Genomic DNA, 23,145 nt, shown 5'->3' on the forward strand with positions numbered 1-23,145 from the left:
AATTTTTATTTTAAAAATATTAACTTTCGTAGCTATAATAAGAAATTTTAACACAATTTGATATTTACATATTTATTTCGACATACTGTTTATTTACAACTGCTGTTGGAAAGTGTAGTATATTATCAGAATCTTGTTTAATTTATTTCTATACAAAATTACATTTTTATATATTACACATCTAATTGTACTCTAATTCGGCATATACAAGATCCTTCCAGATGCGTATAAAATTATAGATAGGCATATTAATGAATACCATAAAATAAAAGTACCATAAAATATTATTAAGAAATGCATACATAATTAATACATTACAAAGGCTTGATTATTTTCAGGATGGACTTCGAATATTCCCAGGCTTCACTGTAAAAGTGAATAATTAATTAAAACTAAATAAAATCTAAAAATTGTATTTTACTAAGTAAATTATTAAATATTAGTATAAAAAATTCCAGAAATTATGGTTAATTATTTTAATATTTCTTTAGCGGGGTCATGTAATATACTAAAATTTTGAAATAGGAATTTATACTTACTTATGCGCTGGATTTGCTTGATCCAATTGCTCACTAAGTTGCTGTATAAGTGTAGCGAACATTCTTAGATGCTCTATTGTTTCACCTTGTAACCATGCGCGAGGAAGTGTACTCATTACCTATTACAGAAATATGACGAAATGATTTAAGGACATTTTCAAGAACAATAAAATATTTAAATATGTTAAAAATGATCAACGTACCATATTTGCTTTAAATAAGGCGTCGGTAGGAACAGAAACTCTTAAACCCGCTAAAAGATATCTATTTAATAAAGAACCAAGGGCCAAATTTTTTAATTGGGTGTCTCCAAGCAAGCCCTGCCAACTTAATAAATTTCTCAACAATTTCACAGCCATTGCAAACTGTCTTTGAAAAAATTGATGTTTAGTGTCCAAAACTCTGAAAAGTAGAATTAAAAGTTGTCAGCACTAACGAATCACTATTGACATTTTTAAATGGTATTTACTATAGATACTAACTGTTTTGGAAAGATTGGTATGAATACATCATTTTCCACTGCTGCTTTAATTTTCTCTAGTAAGGTATTAAATAACGTTTCTAATGATTTACTTGAATCGTTTAAATTTGGATACTCCCTAATAAGACGATTTACAGTGCCTACAAGTCGTAATGTTTGTGATGTAGACATCGGATCCCATATTTTTTCGACTATAGCTACAAATAAAAATCAGTTAAATATTATAATGTTTTCGTATATATCAGATAAAGAAAATTATATTTGAATTGTAAGAAATACAACAATCTTACATGTTAATTTAGGTACGACTATCTTTTCCACTGTAGATGGTATCAATCTAACATCTGGATCCCTCTTAAGTGATTCTTCGGTTTCTTTACTATCTAATGCATATAAAAGCAATGTATTATACCATTTTGTTCTGTCTATATCAGCACTTTCCTAAAATGTAAACGTGTCAAATTATAATTTCATACAGTTATAAACATTGCGTTAAAATAACAATTTATGAAAATTAGTAATGATTGTATGAATACCATAATAGGATTCCATGTTAACAATTGCAATCTAATAATAGGGGAAATGATTTTAGGTATACATAAAGACACATAAGCTTCCATGTAAGCATCTCTGTCGGTCTCTCTCCAAGATTCAAATTTTGAAAGTATTCCTCTTAGTGTACAATACTCGTCCATGACATCAGAGAATATTTCTTTACTTTCATTATCAATCTCACCTGAAATATAAACGAAAATTACGAATGTCATAAATTACTTTAATTTAGTGAAGCAAACTATGTTCCATAGTTCTGTTTTTTTTATTTTTTAATAAATATTATCAAATGTAATAAAATACAACCTTTCGTCTGTTTAAACGCAAGATTTTGCTGTTCAGTAACTTCATCGTCACTCGACATTCCGTCAATGTGCTTCGGTAATGTAGGAGCCAATTCCCTGGCTCTTCTTCGACGAGCTCTTCTTCCTTCTCTTTCCGTGGCTCGGCGAATACGAGATTCAACTTCTGGACCTCTTCGGATAGGTTGGCCTCCTATAATTTAAAAAATAACTTGTGTTGAAGTTACACTCGTTTAAAGTAAAGGTTTCTTAATTTTAACAAGCTTAACATCCAATACAATGATTTAAATCGATAAGGTGCAAATATACTAAAATAACTGACTTGCAGCTGTTGTAATTTCTTCTGCTTGATCTCTCGTATCTTGCCGTCTTCTTTCCATCAGTTCAGTCGCGCGTTCACTATAAAGATCTAACCAGCGTTGCTCCAATCCCACAACCAGAGGCAGCTAACAAAAAAGTTACACGTTAACATTCACACAGTAAATTAACTCAATGACTTTGAGAATTATTTTTGCTCCAGAAAATGTTTATATATGGCTTAACTGATTTTTGAATTACGAGGAATCAAACGTGTAATTTATGTTAGACAAAAAATTTATAAACAATGAAATATCATTCACGTTTAACATTTGCTGGAATTTAAATAAGATTCCACGGCCATTGGATATCTTTCGTTTAGAATGAATTTGCAAATCAATGGCAATTTACTTACCACACATATTAATTTATTTTGTCAATTTGTATAAGTAATTAAACGTAATTTTTACTACATTACAAATAATGTTTGTATACAGAGAAGATACAGACCCCCGGCAATATAAATACACACTATGTGTTTTACAATTGTTTAGAATATTTTGATGTCTAATATGCATTTTTCTTCTTTTTTAATATTCTTTCATAATAAAATGTTAAAATTGCTTATAATATTTGAAGATGAATTGACTAAAACTTTTTAAACAAGTTTCAATGTTACATTTTAATTAGTTATGAATAAGAAATGTATGCTTTAATCCATTGCGAAATTTTAACTTATTAATCTTGATAATACTTAAACTCCAGGTAAAGTAGGATACTACATTTCTTTCCTATGCGCAGTACATAACAGAAAGAAAAGGTAGATTACGTTAAAAGTTTTTTGGATGACAAATGTACAGAATGTTATTTTTCAAATTAAATGAATGCTGAAAATTTAAACACTATTGTCGAATTCGTATCCAATACCTAGAGAACGTAATTATTAATATTTATACAAAAATGCATCAAAATGAAACTTTGTTATATTATATTATTCTGTTTAATAAATTTATAATTTTCATTACAAATTAGAAGAACGTATTAAAAATACTACAAATATTTTTTGAAATAGATAAAAAAAAGACACGTTTTTAAATATTTCTTCTATAATATATCTTCTTCTTAACTTCAATAAGAAAAATGCATTGATTCTAATATGGCTGAATAATTTATACAGCCAAAAATTGCATGGAAAACCCCAGTGCACATAAACATACGTGACAGCGTATAAACCCACCTTCTCATCAAGACACTCTACCAAGTCAGTGACATACCCACGCAACTCTTGGTAATATCTGAAGCGCTGTGCAAGCTGCGGTGCACGAATTTCACCTTCATCCAGTTCTTTCATAGTTTGTTCCAATTCTTGTTCTAAACGATCCTGATCTAACTGATGACGTCGGTGTACTTCTTTTAAACTGTCCAATCTGCAAATTATATTTTCGATTCTATTTTTGTGTTATTGTAGACATGAGTTTCGAGAAACAAAATGATTAAAACTATTTAGTATAAATTATGAGGTTTCGCATCTGTTTGTTTTTTAACGATCAATTAATTAAATTTATTATTACAAAAGGTATAGCATTATGTGTATGTATTCAATTTTCAATAATTTACCACCTTGCACGCATCTTATTGACAACTTCCTGGGGAGTAACCGGTACTATTTTTGTTGGATCTGGCGGTTGAATTGCTGGCGGAGGCGGAGGAGCCGGCATCATTACCATTTCTAAAGGTACTCCAGTTCCAATCACTTGATTCACATTCATACCAATCGAATACTGTTGCTGCATCATAGAATCTTGTTGTGCTGCTGCAATCTAAATATTTTAGCATATTACATATACAATGCTATGCATGACTATGATGGATGCCATGCTCAGTGATATGAAAGTCAATGCAAATTAATTGTTATATGTGAATAGACAATCAATAATTCAGTATATAAAAGGGAAACAAAAATACTACCTGTGCACCTGTTACACCTTTCCTAATCTGTTGAGCTTCCCATTCTTCTTCTTCATTTTCATGTTCACTTTCATCATCTGAAACTGAAGAAAAAGTATTACTTATTCATTCATAGAATTGAGGTTTGTAAACTATGATAATAAAAAGAGGAAAACCAACGCTTTAATGAAACTTGTGAAGCAAGAAAAGCTTCTCTCCGTTTTTCCTTGTCGCGCGCTTCGGTATTAACAGTCATATCAATTCGATCTTGAGAATCATCATCATCGCTTCTATCATGGTCTTCTTCTCTAATAAGTCTTGATTTGCCTTTATCATCACTGTAAATATAAATATTTCTAGTACATGTCATCCAAAATAAATACGGAAGTTAGTAATAACTAATTTAATCAGACAACCTTTACCACTATCATAATACTATTTTTAATGAGTATTACCTTTGTTCTTCTATAGGAATATAATCAGTTCCTAATTCTCTTGCTTTTTGTCTGCATTTCCTGGCTGCATGGATCATTGCAGCATCAGGAATACAACCACCTACAAATGTATCAATAAATAATATAGCATTTATTATACGATTATCGTATATAACAATGAAAATGTTACATACTCTCAAGGAGAATCTTCATTGTGTCAGCTTTATCTGTGTTTCTTCTAAATTTATGACTACGTGTCTCATCATCCTCTTCATCAGATGTATAATCATCCTTTCCAGCTGCGAGTGCAGCTCGTCCATTTAGTATTAAAGGTCCTGTATTCTTTATCTTAACCTAATAATAAAAATTATTTGTTGCTTAATAAAATCTTCAGTGAACAGTTAAAACAATTAATAATTCATAGTGAAGTTAAGTTACATTATACTGCAAAAAAAGATACAGTGGTATGAGAAAGTTTTTAAACAGTTGCTTTTCTAGCTTGCTTTGGGGAGAAAAACCAAAGATAAATTTTTGGACTATAAGGCAGAATGTAACAAAAACATTTATTTCATTCTTAGGATATACTTCTCTTTGTACAGAAAAACAAAAAAAATAAGTGACTGTAAACTTTTGCACACCACTGTATATATTGTAACATTATAAATTTGTCAAGTTTGCATCTTATAAAAATAACAAATTATTGAATAATGCTGCAAAATAAAATGAGATTTCTATAAAAATAATTTAACTTACGATGCATGTTCATATTATTATAATTCTGTACATTTAATACAATTAAAGTGTCTATTGTATTGTTCTATATCCATTATATTGATGCAATTACATTTCATATTCACTAGATCAAAAATCTTTTATATATAAGAAACAACATAGCTTACAAAAACAAATGCATAAAATGCATGTAATGGTATATATCTTTGTCACATTCTTCAATGCATACCAAATATTGTATGGAGTAAATGTAGTGAAAAAAATGAAATCCTGATTTGATAGTTCTAAATTATTTAAATTGAAGAAATTCTAATAATAATAAAACATCATAGAGATAGCTTACTACTAGATCATCTGTCTTTATTTCTAAATCTTTTTCCTGTTTAATGGACATGTTCGCTTGCTCAGAGTCCAGTTGCATTTTCTCTTCACCTTTCTTTTTTCTCCTCTCGTGATCTAGTTGTTTCATCAATTTTTTGCTCCTTGATGATTTCTTCACTTTAAAGACTTCACCATCGTCCGCTACAAGATAATGAACTATTACATTTCGTAAAAATAAACAATGCAAACAAATTATTAAGCACATATGTAATAAAAACATTGAAAATTATTATTATTGTTTAAAATTAGTTGTGTAAAATATAAAGTTGAATTTTTATTTCTAATCCTAATAAAAAAAAAGAGATTATAAAAGCTTGGTTATAAAAGCCTTGCAAAACTATGTTTGAACAAAAACTATGTTAATGTTTTAATATTATCTTATCAGTGCATGTAAAGGTATTGGGCCAGTGTTTCTCAAATTTCACTCTTGATGGACTTGCATAGTCTAAAAGTAAGACATATTCAAAAATTCCAATTTTGTTGCATGATAGTATAAACATGTACCATATTTAAGATTCAAGAAATGCTATATTGTTATCCTAGAAGAAAGTACCTCTCTCTTATTTTACCATTAATCAGGTGAATTGGAAAAAACTTGACAAATTAGAACATGATATATTGTAACATTCTCCTCATACTTTTTGAACGATTTTCGCATGAATATTATAAACATTTGAATTTTAGTTTTGTATAAAAATGTTTTCAAGAATATCACAAGGAGTTAGGATTGCTGAAAATTATTATCAGAGTTATACGATTATCATAATTAAACGATAGAATTGTACAACATTCTGCAGGAAATATATGCGTTGTATGTGTGCACGCATATATCTACAAATCACCTTCTTCCAGCTCCTCTCCAAAACTAAGGAGCGTCTGCTTCGGTTTATCCTTCTTCTTTGCTTTGGATTTTATAGGCTGGGTATCCTCCACTTCCATCCTATTTTCATTATCTTCATCATCGTCGTTGAAAGGCCGACGACGAATATTCCTCTTCGGTTTATTGAATAATGACATTGTTCTTAACATCAACCAGTCCGTTTAAAAAATTCATACATACACTATCCTCGTATTAATTCCTCAAACAATTAATGATAACAAAATAATTTGAAATTGTACAGCACATAAACCGTTAGAAGAAATGTTCTCTGAAAATATATATCCGCGTCCTTTGAACGGTGTAATACCATATAATTCACTCTTAAATACACAACGGAGACCAGAAAAACGCGACAGTTTCATGAAATTATAATATGGATTATCCATTGAATAAAAATTATTATAGAACGAACACAGACTAGCCATATCAAAATTTACACATTCACCACCAGATGGTTATTAACAACAACCGACTTTACAGCAGAGATGGGCAAACCCCTAGGGTTCGAATAAATCTGAAGTTTGCCGATATGTTTGTCTCGTTTCCTTCTTAGGAAATTTTTCAAAAGAGGAAACGAGACAAACATATCAGCAAACTTCAAATTTATTCGAAGCCTAGGGTTTTGCCCATCACTGCTTTACAGAACTGAACATATATCTAGAGACTTGAATCAATTCATATAAATTCCCTATACCCTATATTTTGTCCAGTTAGAAAAACCGTTTTGCATGAAATAAGCACAAATCGTTTCATTTATTTATTTATAATGTAAGTTATACATAAGTATAGAAAATATGAAAAATTATGCTTGTGCCATTGTGACTCATGGTCATCATACTGATATTGCTTTAAAGATTTATAGGTAATAAAATAATAAATACCGTTTACTTCTAATTATAAAAGTATTAATGCTTCATAGTAATAACTTATTTAATATGTAAATTACTTTGTATAATTTAAAAAAAACTTATGCATTCATAATGATAAAATATTTATGTGTTTACATCTTTTTTTAGCAATCGTATATTATTGATTATAACGCATTTTAAAAAGTTTGGTTCATTGATAACAGTAACTCGAGGATCTGTGCTACCTCAGTTTAATAACAGTATATTTTCTACAAAGTAAGTAATTTCATAATCATTATGAAACTATATCTTACATTAACATTATGTTGTAATGTAATAAGTAAATAATAAATATTTATTTTAGGGTATTATTCGGAAAGGATGATATTGATGTTGTGGCAGCTGTTCGATATATAGCAGAACAAATAGATGCAGATAAATCATTATTGGTTTCAATATGTTTAAAAGACTATGAACTAGATACTTTGAAAGCTATTGTTGCAGCTATAAATAAAATTAAACCATGGTGATGTTATAAAACAAGAGTACAATCATGAGTTTAATATTTGGTCAATTAGTTATTGGCCCACCTGGAAGTGGGAAAACAACATATTGTCATGCTATGTCCAAGTTTTTAGAAAAGCTTGGCAGGAAAGTTGCTATCATTAATATTGGTACAAACTAACAGTGTTCAACTAATTGATAGTTATGGAACTTGAAATTTTTTAGTTCCTACAGTTATTTCGCTATTTTTATGTTTTTAGATCCTGCAAATGAAAACATGGAGTACACACCAACAGTAGATATATCTGAGTTAATAAAACACGAAGAAGTAATGTTACATTATGGTCTTGGACCAAATGGAGCTTTAGTTTACTGCATGGAGTTCTTAGAAGCTAATGTAAAATGGTTAATTACAAAAGTTTTAAATTTGAAGGATTACTATCTCATTTTTGACTGTCCAGGACAGGTATATAAATAAATAATATGTGTATATATACATACTATAAACTTTATCCATAATTGAGATGCAATTCAATATGTATTAACAGGTTGAATTATATACACATCATACATCCATTAGTTCAATCACTGAAAAATTAGAACAAAATTTAGTAAGACTATGCAGTGTACATCTTGTAGATTCTCACCATTGCAGTGATGCTGGTAATTCAATTTGCGTTTATAAATAAATTTATGTAAAATTTGGGATTGTTTCATGCTAATGTCTTGTGTTATAGGTAAATATTTATCCTCCTTAATTCTTTGCACAACAACCATGTTAAAGCTAGGTTTACCACATGTTAATATTATGACAAAGTTTGATGAAATGAAAAAATTCAGCGACCATCTAGATTTTAACATAGATTTTTATACAGAAGTACTTGATTTAAAATATTTACTGGATAAACTCGATGAAGATCCTTTTACATCGAAGTAAGTTTTCTCATTAAATAGATTATGTAAAGTTGCTGTATATAAGAACTCTAAGTTATACAAAAAATCTTCAAAGTGTAGAAGTTTGAAATTTTATTAAAAATGTTTTTGTTTTAGGTATAAGAAACTAAATGCAGCTTTTGTATCTCTGGTAGAAGATTATAGTCTTGTCAGTTTTATACCATTAGATATTTCCAATCAAGCATTGTTACTACAAGTTAAAAATGCAGTGGACAAGGCTAATGGTTACATTTTTGGTGGAAATGAACCTCAAAATGTCCAAACACTACTTGCATGTGCTGTAGGAGCAGTAAGTGAAACTGAAAAAATGTCCTCGATAGATTCGTATTTCAAATAAAAAAACTATATAAAAACATAATTCAGTAAATGTTATGTCTTTTTATATTAAAATGCATAAGTGTAATCATCAATATGTTTGGTATATTTTTAAAAGGAATACAATAAGTTAACAAGCATATTTTTAATAATTTATTAAATCCTTAACTAATCTATTTGATTGACAAATATTTGTGCTAAATCATCGTAGTCATATGTCCTCTTTAAAAATGTATCCTCCAATTTTAATCCAGAGATGGTCTACAACATTGTAATTATTAATACTATATTATTATTTTAGTAATTTTTATGTATTAATACTTACAATAATACCACTGTGTAATGCAATCAAACATAAAGGAATATCTATTGATGCTCCAGATTTTAATGTTCCTATTTTAGTATTAGATATTCCACACCATGCAATAGAGCTACTTGAATCTAAACTTAACATCAAATCCATACTCCTTTCTCTACAAAAACAGCTTCATCATTCGTAAAATTTATGACAAATTTTAAAAATGAATTATATTTCAACAAAATTATATTTTTTATTTTATTTCTATTCTTTCATACATGTTAAGTACTTACGATGTATTTATTATATGACAATTAAAATGAACTGGTTGTTCAAGATAAACCTTCAGAGGAATATCTTTCATAGTAACTCTTAGATCACCATATTCAGGTGCCTAAAAAATTAAAATGTAAATGAGTTGTTAAAGAATTTATTAATTACAAAACAATTAATAAATGACAACAAACCATCCTTTGTAACTGACTTGTTTGTAGTCTTCCTCTTTCTCCTAAATTACTTCTCCAAACAATATCTAATTTTCCAATATTTGTTGCATTATGCATCATTTTTAAATCTTTTAATAATGTTAATTGTGGTTTTAAACAATATAAATATTGTCTGCTACAATCAGTATCTAATACATTTACTGATCCATAAATGGATTCTCCCTTTTTATTTGTGTTCAGCGTTGATACTGAAGAAATTCATTACGGAAATTTACAATTACATTAGTTAAAATAATAATATATAGCAAACTCACCACTAAATAAATGAGATGATTCAAGGGAAACTTTTTCTAAACATATTGGACCTGCTGTAAGGTTCTGTATTTGTGCTTCAAGGTACACTTCATCCGACTTGAAGAAAATGCTTTCATTAAACTTTATCAAATTATCTTTATTTCAAATAATTAAATAAATATATCTTGCAAATTGGTAAAATTTATTATTTTAAAAATGTTACCTCTGCATTATAGAATTTTGTTTTTACGTCTAATGGTTTTACTACTTGAAGTCTATAATATTTTCTAAACGATTCTGAAGTGGCACCTATATTTGAAGATGTATAAGTTACTTCACATACTAGTCTGGAATGTATTTGCATTAATCATTTATTTACATCATAATTAAACAGTGGAATTTTTTTTAATCGTATATCCTTACATGTGAGTGCCTATTTCTTTTACTTCATGATGTATTACTTCATCAACTGTACTGTCAGGTGCCAAATCTTTCATCCCTCCACTATTACCAGAAAGAGAAATAATTTGAGTACTTGTTTGTAAATCTGCCTATAGTATGAAATATTATTAAGAGCAATTCATAAATATTATACATATATATTTATTATATAATATTATTATAATTTTATAATTACTAATTATTAAATTAGTTAAGATTTCAAGATTTATTTTATATTTGAAACATGGGAACATACTACTTACTTTAACAGTAACATTTTTCACCAACTGATTACTACCATTATGTACGCAAAGATAGCTTGAAAATATTTCACCTAAATAAATATTCCTAAAAACAAATGCAGTTTTAATAATAAATTATTTTATATAAAACTTTGTTAAGCCATTACTGAATAAAAAAGTAACAATAGTATAATTTTTCTGAGTTATACCAATATTGGTCATTGTATGTTTCAAAACATCAATGAATCTGATATTTAATTTTAATAACAGCAATTCTTAGACAAGCATATACATACCCAAAACTTTGAGGTAACACCATAAACTGCCCTACTGCGAGAGTTTCCATTCCTTGTAAAGCAGTGCAATCGTTTTTAAGTTCATTATTTAATGTATTACCAGGAAGATCTGTTGAATCGCAAGTAACAACTACTGGATTTGCAAGAGTGGGTCGTGTTAATCTCATCACTGAAAATATTGCATTGAATGCATAGTTAGCAGTATTGTCTATGTTTTAAATATTTCAATTAAAACAAATTAAACACACATTTTTCTAAATACATTTAATATTACAAAGAAATTGTTTTTGTCACCTTTCAATGCGAGCAGATGTTCACCTTTCGGTTTAGCTTCCATTTGAACTACAGATAGTAAGTGACAAAGTAAGAAAATAAAGTTTTGCTGGAGTAAAGTAACAGTAGCTGTCAAACGTCAATTAAGAAACATAACCTATAATATATTTATACATGTATATGCTATTCGATTCGATTCGACTTATAAAATCGATAGTTTCACGAAAAATATCAACTATCAGATCAGTTTTTAAACAATTTTTAAAATATCTTTCTTTATATTCATAAAATGGTCTTTAGAGACTTTAGTAACTGTAAACATACATTTTTAAAAAAATTACAAAGCTAGGAGACAAAGTAATATAATGTTTTCAGTTTTTAAAAAGTTGACCAAAAAGTAAATAAAATTTTCGAGACAAAAGTTCAAACTGATTTCAACATTATAATAATAATAAAAATGTTATATCAGTAGCAGTGTTAGAACGCATGATTGAATTAAAATTTCAAAAGAGGGCGTATCAAAGAATGTGAATGCCGCATTATAGCGTGTTGATTTGCGTGTTATGAGTGTGTATAGTGTATACTAATGCACTTATGAGTCAAAGCGTTGTCACGTATTTTTGTAGAATTACGGATATTTGAACTAAAACTTTGGTTAAGTTTTAGTGATTTCTTTAAAATATTTTTAGTTCAGTTAATATTTAATTCAGTGAAAACAATTTGCTATAAAAATGAATAATAAAGTAATACGTATTCCACTGGGACAATAGCGGTAAATTGTATTAGAAAGTACAATCATAAAATTTCTATAAGTTTAAAATATTGTACTTATTCAATCACATATTTAATCAGGAAATAAAATATGTTCTTATGGAATGGCGGAATTGCATATAATTGGTAAAATTTCGTCTGCAAAAGATTTTAAACAACAACGACTTCTATGCAAGTGGAGTTTTCATGCTGGTAATGAAATTATATATTATTGGATGTATAATCAATTATTTATTCGTTACTTTATAAATAGTGATGTTTTTGTTTCTGTTACAGGTAATGGTTGGAAAGTTTTAAATGGTTATGAAGAAGGACAAACACAAGAAAGTTGTGATTTATATACTAATGAACCAATTTGGGATCATCCAATAGATTTGCATTATACAACACAAACTCTTCAAAATTCACCAAAACTTCTATTACAAATATTTTGCAGAGACGCTCACGAAAGAATATTATTTACATCTTATGGTGTTTGTAACATTCCTTTATCCCCTGGATTTCATTCTATAGAATGTCACACATGGAAACCAATTGGTAAGTTAAATATTTTCTCAAAAACTATTAAATGCTGTTTGTGTATTTTATGAACATTATATTTTTATATGACTATTTATTTAGGTAACTGGAAAGATAGACTTAGAGATCAATTTTTGGGAATAACTCTACAGTTAAAATCACCAAGTGTTTTAGTTAACTCTTTGGATAGGTTTGAGTTACTTACACAAAGTATGGGTACAGTTAAGATCGAGTTGCATATACTTGCTCGAAACTTTGAAAAATATGGATGCCATTTGTAAATATTTATTATGATAACATATTTTATTGCCAAACAATACTGAGTAGAAATACTTATGATTAGATGTACTTACATGTGTAAAATTTCTTCAAAACTGGCAACATGTTTACAAGGATATCTGTAGTAATGTTTTTTTATTTGATGTGCTATGAATTAATATTTTCAAAGAAAATTGAAGACATATTTACATGTATGAATGAAACAGAATGTGATGAATTAATAGAAAAAAATGCATCAGAAGAATCATTGAGCACTACAGTTGAAAGTATTCATAACTCAACTAGTGTTAGCACTAGTGACTCTACATATTCAACACAAATTACAAAGGTTCAAACAATACCAACTATGCAAACACCTCTTAAAATTGAGTATAATAGTGGAACAAGAAATCACACTGTACATAAAATACAGTCTGATGTTTGTGAATGTGATTTAACAGTAAGTTTGTGTTGTATGATAATTTATTTTCACTTTAACACCTTGTTACAAAATTTTTGGCTTAAGGGTTAAAAATGATTGTATATTATTATTAATTTCATTTTGGTTTATTTACATTACAGACATCTTCTTGCGACATTAATTGCTGTTGCGACAAAGATTGCAATGACTTCCATTTAACAGTTTTTTCACACTGTGAAAATCATCAGGCAGAATTATATGATAAACGTTACTGCTACAATAGAAATTTTATAGAACGAAATAACACTCCATTCATACTTGAAAAATTGGCAAACAATCTGTTTTGTATTTTATATGACAATCTTCCACCTACGTACAACGATAACAGTGATTTGGTAAGAGTTTAATATATTTTATAAATTAAATTTTTTTAGGTTATATTGACATTATAAATGTTTTATTTCGTATAGGATATAAAAACTGAGAAGGATTTACGCGAAGCAATGGCCTCAAATAGATTAAAATGGAACTGGGAAGGCCAATTACATGTACCTGAATATACTACTTCAAGTCTTTATCAAGATGGTGACATTATATGGAGAATACTCAACAATTACATTCAACCTTTTGGTATGTATTATTGTATATATAACATTATCATTATCAATGTTAAAATTCCTTTGAAGAAATATTTTATTATGATGCAATTTAGAACTGCCACAGTCTGGGTTCACTGAGTTGTGTACATTCAAGAAAACTTTAAAATATCTTCGTAAATGGAAAGAGCAATGCTTGCAAACTGAACTAATTAATACAAATGAATTTCTCTTTCCAATGGCATTTAACAATTTTACCGTTATTACTTCTCCTCATTTATTAAATGAGACCTACATTGAGATGTTAGATCAGGTACTAATAAAATAGTGATATTTAAAAAATGTAATATTATCAATTAATGCATGCTTGTTATGTTCTAAAAAATCATAAATTAAAATTGTCTATTTACAGGTTTGTCCCAAGAATATATGTTTACCATTAACTAATTACTATTGTAAGCATTCTTGGCAAATATGTAATACTACAACTGCATCAGGATCTTGCTTCAATGGAACATGTTACAATATTGTAACTGGAGTGAAATATTTGATTGTTCACAATGGTTCAATAGGAATTAATAGTGTTAATGTATATTTTAATATAGGTAACGTTTCTCGAAGTTTTTATCAACAATTTGAAGTAATTTATGAATGGGTTGAACTGGATAAGGAAAAGAGTTTTTCTCTTAGCGGTAATCCTGGCTATATTTTCGGGAAACCAATAGTCATTGGTACTTTAAAAATAAATAAGACTAATAACGTGAAAACTATTACTTTTAATAAAACTGATAGTTTTTTGACATTGCCTATAGCCAGAAAAGGTGGTGAATGCAACGAAATAAACAGGTATACCATTACCTTTGGAGAAGACATTAAATTACGATGCTCCGTATCCTTACCTATTGATGACTTTAATACTTCATCTTGTATAGAATTACAAAATCGTACTATGCATTTCTTGATGAAAGATTCTTTGTTTAATGTCACTGAAACTGATCAATACAGTATTTATGTTTCAAAGTCAGGTAACTTTACCAGAAATGATACAGCTGATTGGGTACAAATTTTACTTGGTAGAGTACCTCAGAATATTGTGACAGGGAACTTAATCAATGACCATTTACAGTGTTTAGGGTTGACAACTTCAGTACAGTTCAATATTTTGTATTCTGCCTTAACTAAACCTGAGACTTTGACTAATTATAATATATTAGGAGTAGGTATTAATTTTTCTAACGAATCTAACATATCATGGTCAAAATGTTTGACTGAAAACTGTACAAACACACTTAAGGTAGATATTGTTACTTTCGTTACATTCCATGACGTGTCGAAGCCATCCAAATATTACTTTGTAGGAGGTCCTAATTTGGATCTCACCTTGCCTTATGATTTTTTTTATCCTTTTCTAAGTAGTTCAAAATGTATTACATCAAGTATATTTTTAATAAGTACTGTAACATTCACTGTAACTATACACAGTTCCTTTTATTGATCTCGTGTAATTATTACACCAGCACAAATTTTTGAAAAAATAGTAAAAATATGTGTAAGACATGTACTGATATCATACCAAAAATAATTCCATGTTTGTATATGACAGAGTGAAAAGTTTAAAAAAGTATTACTGCTATTTTATAACAATATTTCAGTAATATACGTATTTAAAATAAATAAATTTAAACTAAAGTGTCTTGGGATATTTTATAATATTTTATTTTCCTTTTATATGAAGATTGTAATTTTACAGTATTTTAGTATTTTTACAATATTCAGAAAACAAATATAAAATTAATTTCATAAATTAAATTTGTGAAATTCTCTATTAAAAGAAAAATATTCGAAAAGAATTGTCACAGTTGGCTGAAAATGATTTATAAAGTTTTAACCAATGAGAAAATTTGCCAATCACGTGGGCTTTGTTTCTACTTTAAAATTTCGCTAGTGTAAACTTGATACACTTTGGGATATGGATTTGTGCCATGTAAGGAGAAAGTCACTAACTCTGACTACTTCATAGCACACTGGCATACATTTCAGTCTCGTTTGCAACCGCATTTATTTGTATGCAACTATTCGCATATTATCCAGTAACTGAATATTCGTTATTACTTCCAGTACTCATTATTACTGTCCAGCATAGTGGCACGTAACAGAATTAATTCTGAAAAATCCTCATTTTAACACTCTGAAAGGCGCTACAAAAATAGGTTATATCATGTGTGATATTCCTAGATATTCTTGGGGTCCATGGTTCCTACTAATATATTTACGGATGATTTACATGGCGTCTAAGTGGATATTAAACTTTACAGGCCTCAAAGGTATCGACAGATCGCTGTTACTTCATAACAGATCATGAGACCTGTCATGCATAGGTTACAATACGTCAAATTAATTTTGTAAACATAAGAAGATATATTTGATAAATTAGTTAATAGTTGAATCCCTGTTTCAAATGTTATATCGACGATTTGAACAGAGTATTTTTATTTTATAGCCAGATATGCGATCTGTCGTGTATAACAGCATACGCTAAATGTATAGAAATTAATTTTGCACATGCGTCAAGCGCCTGCTGCACCAGTACAAGGGAAGGGGTATTCAGAGCTCAAAGCTAGTAACTCTCCCCTTAGTCGGCACGAGTTCGTGTTACCGGGTGTATGGTGTACTACTCCTGCAGCTGTCGTGATGCACCATGGGACGTTGGGTTGTGCTTCGCTCCAATACAAGATGGCTGACACTTGTTAGTAGTGTATTTTCGTTTGATCGAATGTGCATTTTTATAAAAAAAATTAGTGCCTTCGTATCCGCGTATGGTACACGCACGTTTCCATAAGTAACACAGAAGGGGTCTTCCTTTTTTATCGAATCGTTACCTTATCATGTATTATCAAGAGATATCAAAATGTGCCGTGAAAGTGCTAGAGGCAGAATAATTACCCGTCACCAGCCATGTTCATATGTGTTCTTTTGTTATGACAATTGTGATATAATTCTCGTGGAATATAGTGCCAAGGTGAAGTGATATCTCGCTTTGTTGCGCTTCTACTCCGTCTCTGGTGTTTCACACAAGATTCGTTTCACTACGAAATAAATTAAATGAAAGGTATGTATTTACTCAGTCTTCTTCGGTACGCCTATCCGCGAGTCACTCTTGAAACCTTAGATCCGTGTATTTTCTCTTTTTTTCGATTGTCCTTTTTTTTCTTTTTCTTTTTTTTTGTTCGTGTTCACGATACATGAGAACCAACTGACCTATTAACCTGTTATATCGATTAACATGATGTCATATACGGTTTCTTAGTTTCTCTCTGACATATTCTTCGAATTTTGCTTGCTGTCATATACTGTTTTACATTTTCTTAAAATTCCACAGTTTCTCTTCGCACGTTCTGTAATAGCCGTTTGTAAGACACGACGAACCCCGATTTCTATAATCGAATTCAAATAATCCTTGCCGTTTAAACAATTCGATTGTTTACGATATTTAACGCGAAACGTCGTGTGTTTCTGGGACAAGATCGTGCAAACTAACATGGCAGTAACATTGGTAATGAAATTTAATCATAACTCGCTATTACATGGAAGATACTCCAGGTTAATAGGTCCATCTTAATCTAATTTGTTTTAAAATCATTGTTTTCTTTTAAAGTAATTTCCAAGATAGATATCCGTGAAAATTATAACATTATTGCAGAAGCATTGATTTACATCACATTCGATAATCTTTCAAAATTTGGGTAAGAAAATAGTTTATACGTTGTTAAAAATTGGAATTTTTCTTTGTTAATAGCATGCTGAGTGTGATACCGTGAACTCGATACAAGTAAATTATGCTAATAAATTTGCTCACCAATAATCGTTTTTGTTTACGTACAATTTTCGTTTTTCATAAGATAAGAAGCAAACGTATTTATAGCATCTGTTTATTGCGAAAGAATGGGACAATATGTCGATAATCTTGATATCTTACGAATCCATAAAAAATTGAAAAATTGGTCGGAATATCATTAATGTGTAGGATTCGTTTAAAATTCGCCGTGAAAGCATTCGGCTCACGTTTGACACGAACCATGTAAATTACGAATGTGGTATTGAAGTTATGACTAAAATACTAACCAAACTTACACGAACCTGCCAGTACCTTTCTACATATCTTAACATTGAAATTCTTCTTTTTCTACCGAGTTATAATCACCGCGAGGTCTCTTAGAGGGTATTTGAAAACAATTAAAATTATTGACGATTTCTATTGATTACATTTGGCAATTTTTATTTTTCGTATGTTACGATACTATTTTTCTACGTTAAAATATTTTTTCGTAGCAAAATTGCAATAGAGTTTTTAAAATTGTCAGTAATTATGATTAAACTAAAGATAAATTATGTTGCGTGTATATTTAATCGTCCTTCGTGAAACTAGGCATCCGTGTGTTTTACATAGAGTGCGTTAACTCCTTTCAGCGTATTGATGTTACAGTGTACTATTTATACAGAATTAATTATCGTATAATTTTAAGTAACGTTTCACCATTTTACGTTTACACATAAAGAAATCTTCTCGTCGAGTATACTTCAAATATTTAATACTACGCACTTTTTACCACACTAGTGAGCAATAATAATCAACAATTGCAATCACAAATTTGTTAATGGAAAATGTGCATAATTTTTATATGGTAACAAATCAATTTTCTCTTTAGGAATTTACAAAGTAATTTAGTAATAGAATTAGTGTACTAGTGGAAGAAGAGTTAATAATTGTTTACTTATTTATGTAATAGTTGCTAAGCATGCGGTATTGGTATATAAATACATATACAAAAATGGAGGAAAAATCGTCAAGCAAAATATTTCATTAATTAAAATTGAAAATAATTTCACTGACCAGATTTCGGTCGCTGAAGCGTGAAGAATGCATCTAATTAGGGATTCGTCTTGCTTTATTCCAAGAGCTATTAGTACCCTATCGAATACTTTTTGATGTCTGTACAAAGTTGTATAAACCTATATCGATAAAAATTTGATAAAAAATTGAAGATAGTTGAGATCTTATCTACTAATTGTAACGACGCGAATACGATAAACGCTTCGACATATAAACTTGTACTTGAAGAAATATGATATATTGAATGTAAACTCTTAACTGCGGCTAATCACACATCATTGATGTTCCAATGAGTTTTAGTCATCAATATGGAACCTCTTCAAGTCTTTCAATGTTTTACTGAAATAACTGAGAAAGCATAAAATATATTCTATATATAGTATTGATATTGAAACATGCTCTTAACATGTAACCCATTAATATTTGTGAAAATAGTAAATGATGTAATCCAATCGCTTAGAAGTGATTATTATTTATCTTTTGATATATAATAATCATCTTTTGTGTTTTGGTATGTTTAAATAATCATTTTGGTCCGTTATGCAATCAATAAATTCTAAGTGTTCAACTTCGTACTATCATGGTATGTTGTTTACATTGTATTTTTCGGTTTTACACAACTCTCACAATCCATTTGCGTTTTTTTTTTTTTTTTTTTTTTCAACCTTTTAGGCGTCCATTGAGCCTGACAATGCTGAATTTGCACAATTTACCGAATTCCAAAGCTTTGTCTTAGGCAGAACTGAATGAAAATTACGTGTCCCGTTAGAGTAGCGAGCATGAGGTGTGCAGAGATCTTTTTACTGAGTGTATTTAGGATATTATGGAATGTGAGCAGTTTGTTCAAAGAGTTTCACCTTACTTAGTACCAACCTTAATTAGCAAATGATTTTCTAATTAAATAAAAAATCTAACTTTAATTAATAGATTATTCAAACTTGTATTAATTAAATAAATAAGATATTGATACATTCCGCTTTAACCAAACGGCTTTAAAGTAATGTGTAACATCATACATAGGTTTTTGAAATATTAGCTGTTGCGACAGTAAATAATAATTAAGTACCAATGTAAGTCCTATGCAATTACGGGGCTTATGAAAGTAAACAGCAAACGACAGAGACAATTCCGCTGATGAGGGGACGTTATTATTTATTAGCTTCGTACGCGGTAATTGATCAAACATCCTGAATTAATTAAGAAGTAATTATACTTCCAAGGTATAATAATTATTTTAATTAGTATCCCTTTTTTATTAAACTGTACTCGGAAAATTGAGTCCAAGCGATATCCGAAGCAATATTTTTACCAAACGTATGACTTAAAAATAACTTAAAAATATTAAATAGCTGAACAATGAAAATATCTGTTTGTACGATTTTTTCATTGTTCGGAGTAATGGATTCAATGTAATAGTTTATCATTTTTGTATTTAGTTTCAATGTTTGTCGCACTGTTCCTTCAACTTCGAGTAATTTATGGCTGATTAGTATCTTGATATGTACTTACAAACACTGTATATTGGGAAACTGAGGAGTGGCTTTCGCCTCTTGTTATCGCACGCAAACTTAATATTCTGCAAACTCCTAGCGAGAGGTGAACATTGACAACTCCTTCTAGTAGACTTTAGATACTAGTTTACTTTCAAAGTTACAGTATTTGAAACTGATCTAACTCGAGGCATCGCTTTTAATTTAGGTTACAATTATTCTTCATTCCAACAAATTTTCTAATACTGACAGATCACCCTTCGATATTTAGTATTGCAGCATTCGATATTTTTAAAGAAATTAATTTTCCAGAAAAATTTTAATAATATGTAGACCATACTTTCCAAGTAAGCCCAAAGTTAAAGTGTTAATATTTTACATTATCCAAGGCCATTCTGACACTATATATTAATTTCTATTGAACATACCTCCTTGATATAGTACTTGCTCAAGAACTTGTGAAAACGTGACTCTTCCAAAGAAACAGCCACTAGGTTTCTCATGGTTGAGGAGGCAATGATGCAACCAATGGTCTTCAAAAGCCCTACAAAATCAATGCCTGTCGTCGGCTATATGTACATATGTATATTCTTCCTCTTATCTGTTTCTCCGCAAAATCCTGCACCCCTATTTCCACGAAATGAGACCTGGAGTCTGTATCGATTAAATGAAACATTTTTCATTATATGTATAATTGGAAAAACAATTTCATTCTTCCTCATTAATTGTTCATACTTGTTTAAAAGATGCACCTTTCCAACGTTAGGCTAAAATTATTTACGTGTAATCGTTTTGTAATTTAAATTCGAATTTCTTATAACCGCATACAAATTCGCAGTTTAATTATAACGGTAACTATGATGAAGAATGTCGAAAGTAGAGTTCGAGTCGAGTACTCGAACATTTCGAAAATAATCGAGCAACTCGAATAATTGGCTACAGTAATTATAATTGCACTCGATTTAAATATCTTCGATACCCGGTTCTTTTTGCGTTACCCTAATAATCGAGCTACTGGAATTATTACTCTAATGGTCGAGTACTCGGCTGGGTTCAATGAAACGGGTTTCACTCGGCTCGAATTTCGAGCAACTCTAATGTTTCGAATACTCCGAGGGCTCCAATTGAAAGTGGATTGCAGCCTTGAATCATTATCCCAGTCTTTCTCTCTAACAGAAAACTAACCATTTCTTTTAGCTCGTATTTGTAGCTTGGGTGTGCAGGTTGTATAACACTAAGCACAAAAAATTAATAAATATTAACACGTTGATTTCATCCTTGTATATGAACGATCAAACGTGGTATTTGAAGGCCTTAAATAATCAGTTGTTATCGAACACTATCGATTTCTTGTTTTATAATCATCTTCACGGTAGAATAAAGTGTGTACTTTTTATGTTCATCGTTATATTTGTGTTCTGGATATAAAAGTTTTCTTTGTTTTATAAATCACTTCGATATTGTATTTTGATAATGGTTTTAAGATTAAATCATTCTGGTTACAATGTAACGATCCAAGTGTATATATCAATTATTTTATCATATTTGCAAGAAAATATTGCGTATTCATAAAATGGTGAAAATACTATGTATAGGTACGAGTATAAAGGATTTAAACAGAATCATAACGATCCAAAATTCAGAGAAGGAATTCACAGAACAAAAGATTGAGATAAACCGTTGTTGAACTATTTTCGCCACAGTTTCGAAAACTCTATGCATAGACACATTGCGGGTCGTCGATAGCTGTATGGTTGATGTTGATTTTATTTCATTTACAGGTCATAAAATCGTGCTGCAGCCGGGGCAGAGGTGAGGGGAGGCCAGGCGGAGATCGAAGAAGGGATGAATGGAACGGCGGCGTTGCGACGCAGCGTCGGTGGCGGCGGGGGCGCCGCCGGGGGTGGAACCGTCGAAGCAGCACCCGTCGCCACCCTCGTCGTCTACAAGGACGAGGCTGGATACGGGATGAAAGTCTCCGGCGATAACCCCGTTTACGTTCAATCTGTGAAAGAAGGTGTGTTACTGTATAATCGCGATACCGAGAAATCGATTTTGTCGTTCAAACAAACCAATTAGAGGACTATCTACTCTCTCGTACCACCGTGTCGGCCGGTAAGGTGACCATTTCGCTTTGTAAACCTCGACACGTTACGCGAGTTAACCGCTCGACGTTATTTATATTAAACGCAAACAGTGTCCCTTCCATCGGACCTCGTTTTCGTCGATTATACCAGTCACGTGATCGTATCAGTAGTTTGGAACAGTGAATTGTTATTTTGCTCGGGGCAAAGGTAGCGTTTGTTAATGTTTCCCTTCAACCAAAACATGGCCATTACTGTTCCCAGGTATCGTTGCAGATCAATTATTTTATTAGATTCTTTGTTGTAACAGCGCCAGTTTTATTTTTATTTTAGTCATCTTGGTGTTATCGTTGTAATTTGTTAACGTAATTTGTAACAGTAGCCATAACTACGATAAATAATTACCGTGTTTTACGATAATAATTGCCTGCCGCGTGCAGAACAAATTAGCACCGAATGACCGTCGGTTTGAACACTTATTGCAAAATGGTCTAATTAACTAGTTTAACGACAAATGATATCTCGCAGCTTGTTCAATTTGCGTAAAGAGTTTCTAATTTCACGTAGGAAAACGCGTATGCTTTCTTCTAGGAAAAATATTCGTGATCTTAATTACACGGAACAAAAATGGCTTTTGGAGAAAATTCTCTTTATACATT

The 23,145-nt window shown here is 30.2% G+C and overlaps 6 protein-coding genes across 10 annotated transcripts in view; 4 read left to right on the forward strand and 2 right to left on the reverse strand.

Moving 5' to 3' along the window:
• Positions 1-18: 18 nt before the first annotated feature.
• LOC128887548 (PAX3- and PAX7-binding protein 1) lies at positions 19-6,947 on the reverse strand. Its single transcript, XM_054143557.1, has 16 exons — positions 6,508-6,947; positions 5,628-5,806; positions 4,747-4,906; positions 4,574-4,673; positions 4,299-4,456; positions 4,140-4,222; positions 3,792-3,991; positions 3,409-3,598; positions 2,197-2,320; positions 1,879-2,067; positions 1,557-1,756; positions 1,311-1,461; positions 1,022-1,217; positions 743-941; positions 540-658; positions 19-366 (listed from the first exon to the last, which is right to left on the reverse strand). The coding sequence occupies exons 1-16, from the start codon at positions 6,692-6,694 to the stop codon at positions 315-317; spliced, it is 2,487 nt and encodes an 828-aa protein (XP_053999532.1). The 5' UTR covers positions 6,695-6,947; the 3' UTR covers positions 19-314.
• A 299-nt stretch (positions 6,948-7,246) lies between these two features.
• On the forward strand, positions 7,247-9,306 carry LOC128887568 (GPN-loop GTPase 2). The gene is made up of 7 exons (XM_054143601.1): positions 7,247-7,407; positions 7,562-7,669; positions 7,758-8,067; positions 8,158-8,363; positions 8,446-8,560; positions 8,635-8,830; positions 8,948-9,306. Exons 3-7 carry the CDS (start codon positions 7,947-7,949, stop codon positions 9,186-9,188), a joined length of 879 nt encoding a protein of 292 aa, XP_053999576.1. The 5' UTR covers positions 7,247-7,407; positions 7,562-7,669; positions 7,758-7,946; the 3' UTR covers positions 9,189-9,306.
• Positions 9,252-11,959, reverse strand: LOC128887562 (trafficking protein particle complex subunit 13). Of its 2 annotated transcripts, none has more exons than XM_054143589.1 (10): positions 11,478-11,959; positions 11,184-11,352; positions 10,909-10,993; positions 10,628-10,755; positions 10,428-10,551; positions 10,225-10,321; positions 9,932-10,158; positions 9,758-9,858; positions 9,492-9,651; positions 9,252-9,427 (listed from the first exon to the last, which is right to left on the reverse strand). In XM_054143589.1, the coding sequence occupies exons 1-10, from the start codon at positions 11,518-11,520 to the stop codon at positions 9,335-9,337; spliced, it is 1,227 nt and encodes a 408-aa protein (XP_053999564.1). In that variant the 5' UTR covers positions 11,521-11,959; the 3' UTR covers positions 9,252-9,334. The 2 variants fall into 2 exon arrangements, with proteins under 2 accessions (XP_053999564.1, XP_053999565.1); XM_054143590.1 differs by having other exon boundaries at positions 9,492-9,639; positions 11,478-11,957.
• A 60-nt stretch (positions 11,960-12,019) lies between these two features.
• LOC128887983 (B9 domain-containing protein 2-like) lies at positions 12,020-13,035 on the forward strand. Of its 2 annotated transcripts, XM_054144532.1 has the most exons (4): positions 12,020-12,228; positions 12,309-12,419; positions 12,504-12,764; positions 12,849-13,035. In XM_054144532.1, the coding sequence occupies exons 2-4, from the start codon at positions 12,332-12,334 to the stop codon at positions 13,025-13,027; spliced, it is 528 nt and encodes a 175-aa protein (XP_054000507.1). In that variant the 5' UTR covers positions 12,020-12,228; positions 12,309-12,331; the 3' UTR covers positions 13,028-13,035. The 2 variants fall into 2 exon arrangements, with proteins under 2 accessions (XP_054000507.1, XP_054000506.1); XM_054144531.1 differs by having other exon boundaries at positions 12,020-12,419.
• A 93-nt stretch (positions 13,036-13,128) lies between these two features.
• On the forward strand, positions 13,129-15,707 carry LOC128887982 (tectonic-3). Its single transcript, XM_054144529.1, has 5 exons — positions 13,129-13,464; positions 13,587-13,820; positions 13,896-14,055; positions 14,138-14,334; positions 14,434-15,707. The coding sequence occupies exons 1-5, from the start codon at positions 13,129-13,131 to the stop codon at positions 15,514-15,516; spliced, it is 2,010 nt and encodes a 669-aa protein (XP_054000504.1). The 3' UTR covers positions 15,517-15,707.
• A 909-nt stretch (positions 15,708-16,616) lies between these two features.
• The window catches only part of LOC128887837 (rho guanine nucleotide exchange factor 12), a 38,338-nt gene continuing 31,809 nt past the window's right edge, over positions 16,617-23,145 (forward strand). Inside the window, exons 1-2 of one of the 3 annotated variants that reach the window (XM_054144213.1) lie at positions 16,617-17,130; positions 22,184-22,419. In XM_054144213.1, the coding sequence (XP_054000188.1) occupies positions 22,248-22,419 (172 nt within the window). In that variant the 5' untranslated portion in view covers positions 16,617-17,130; positions 22,184-22,247. The remainder of the gene's footprint in view (positions 17,131-22,183; positions 22,420-23,145) is intronic. The other 2 variants (XM_054144214.1, XM_054144218.1) reach the window with 2 other exon arrangements.

This window comes from Hylaeus anthracinus, unplaced genomic scaffold, assembly GCF_026225885.1.
Source record: "Hylaeus anthracinus isolate JK02 unplaced genomic scaffold, UHH_iyHylAnth1.0_haploid 11989, whole genome shotgun sequence".
Lineage (NCBI taxonomy): Eukaryota > Metazoa > Arthropoda > Insecta > Hymenoptera > Colletidae > Hylaeus > Hylaeus anthracinus.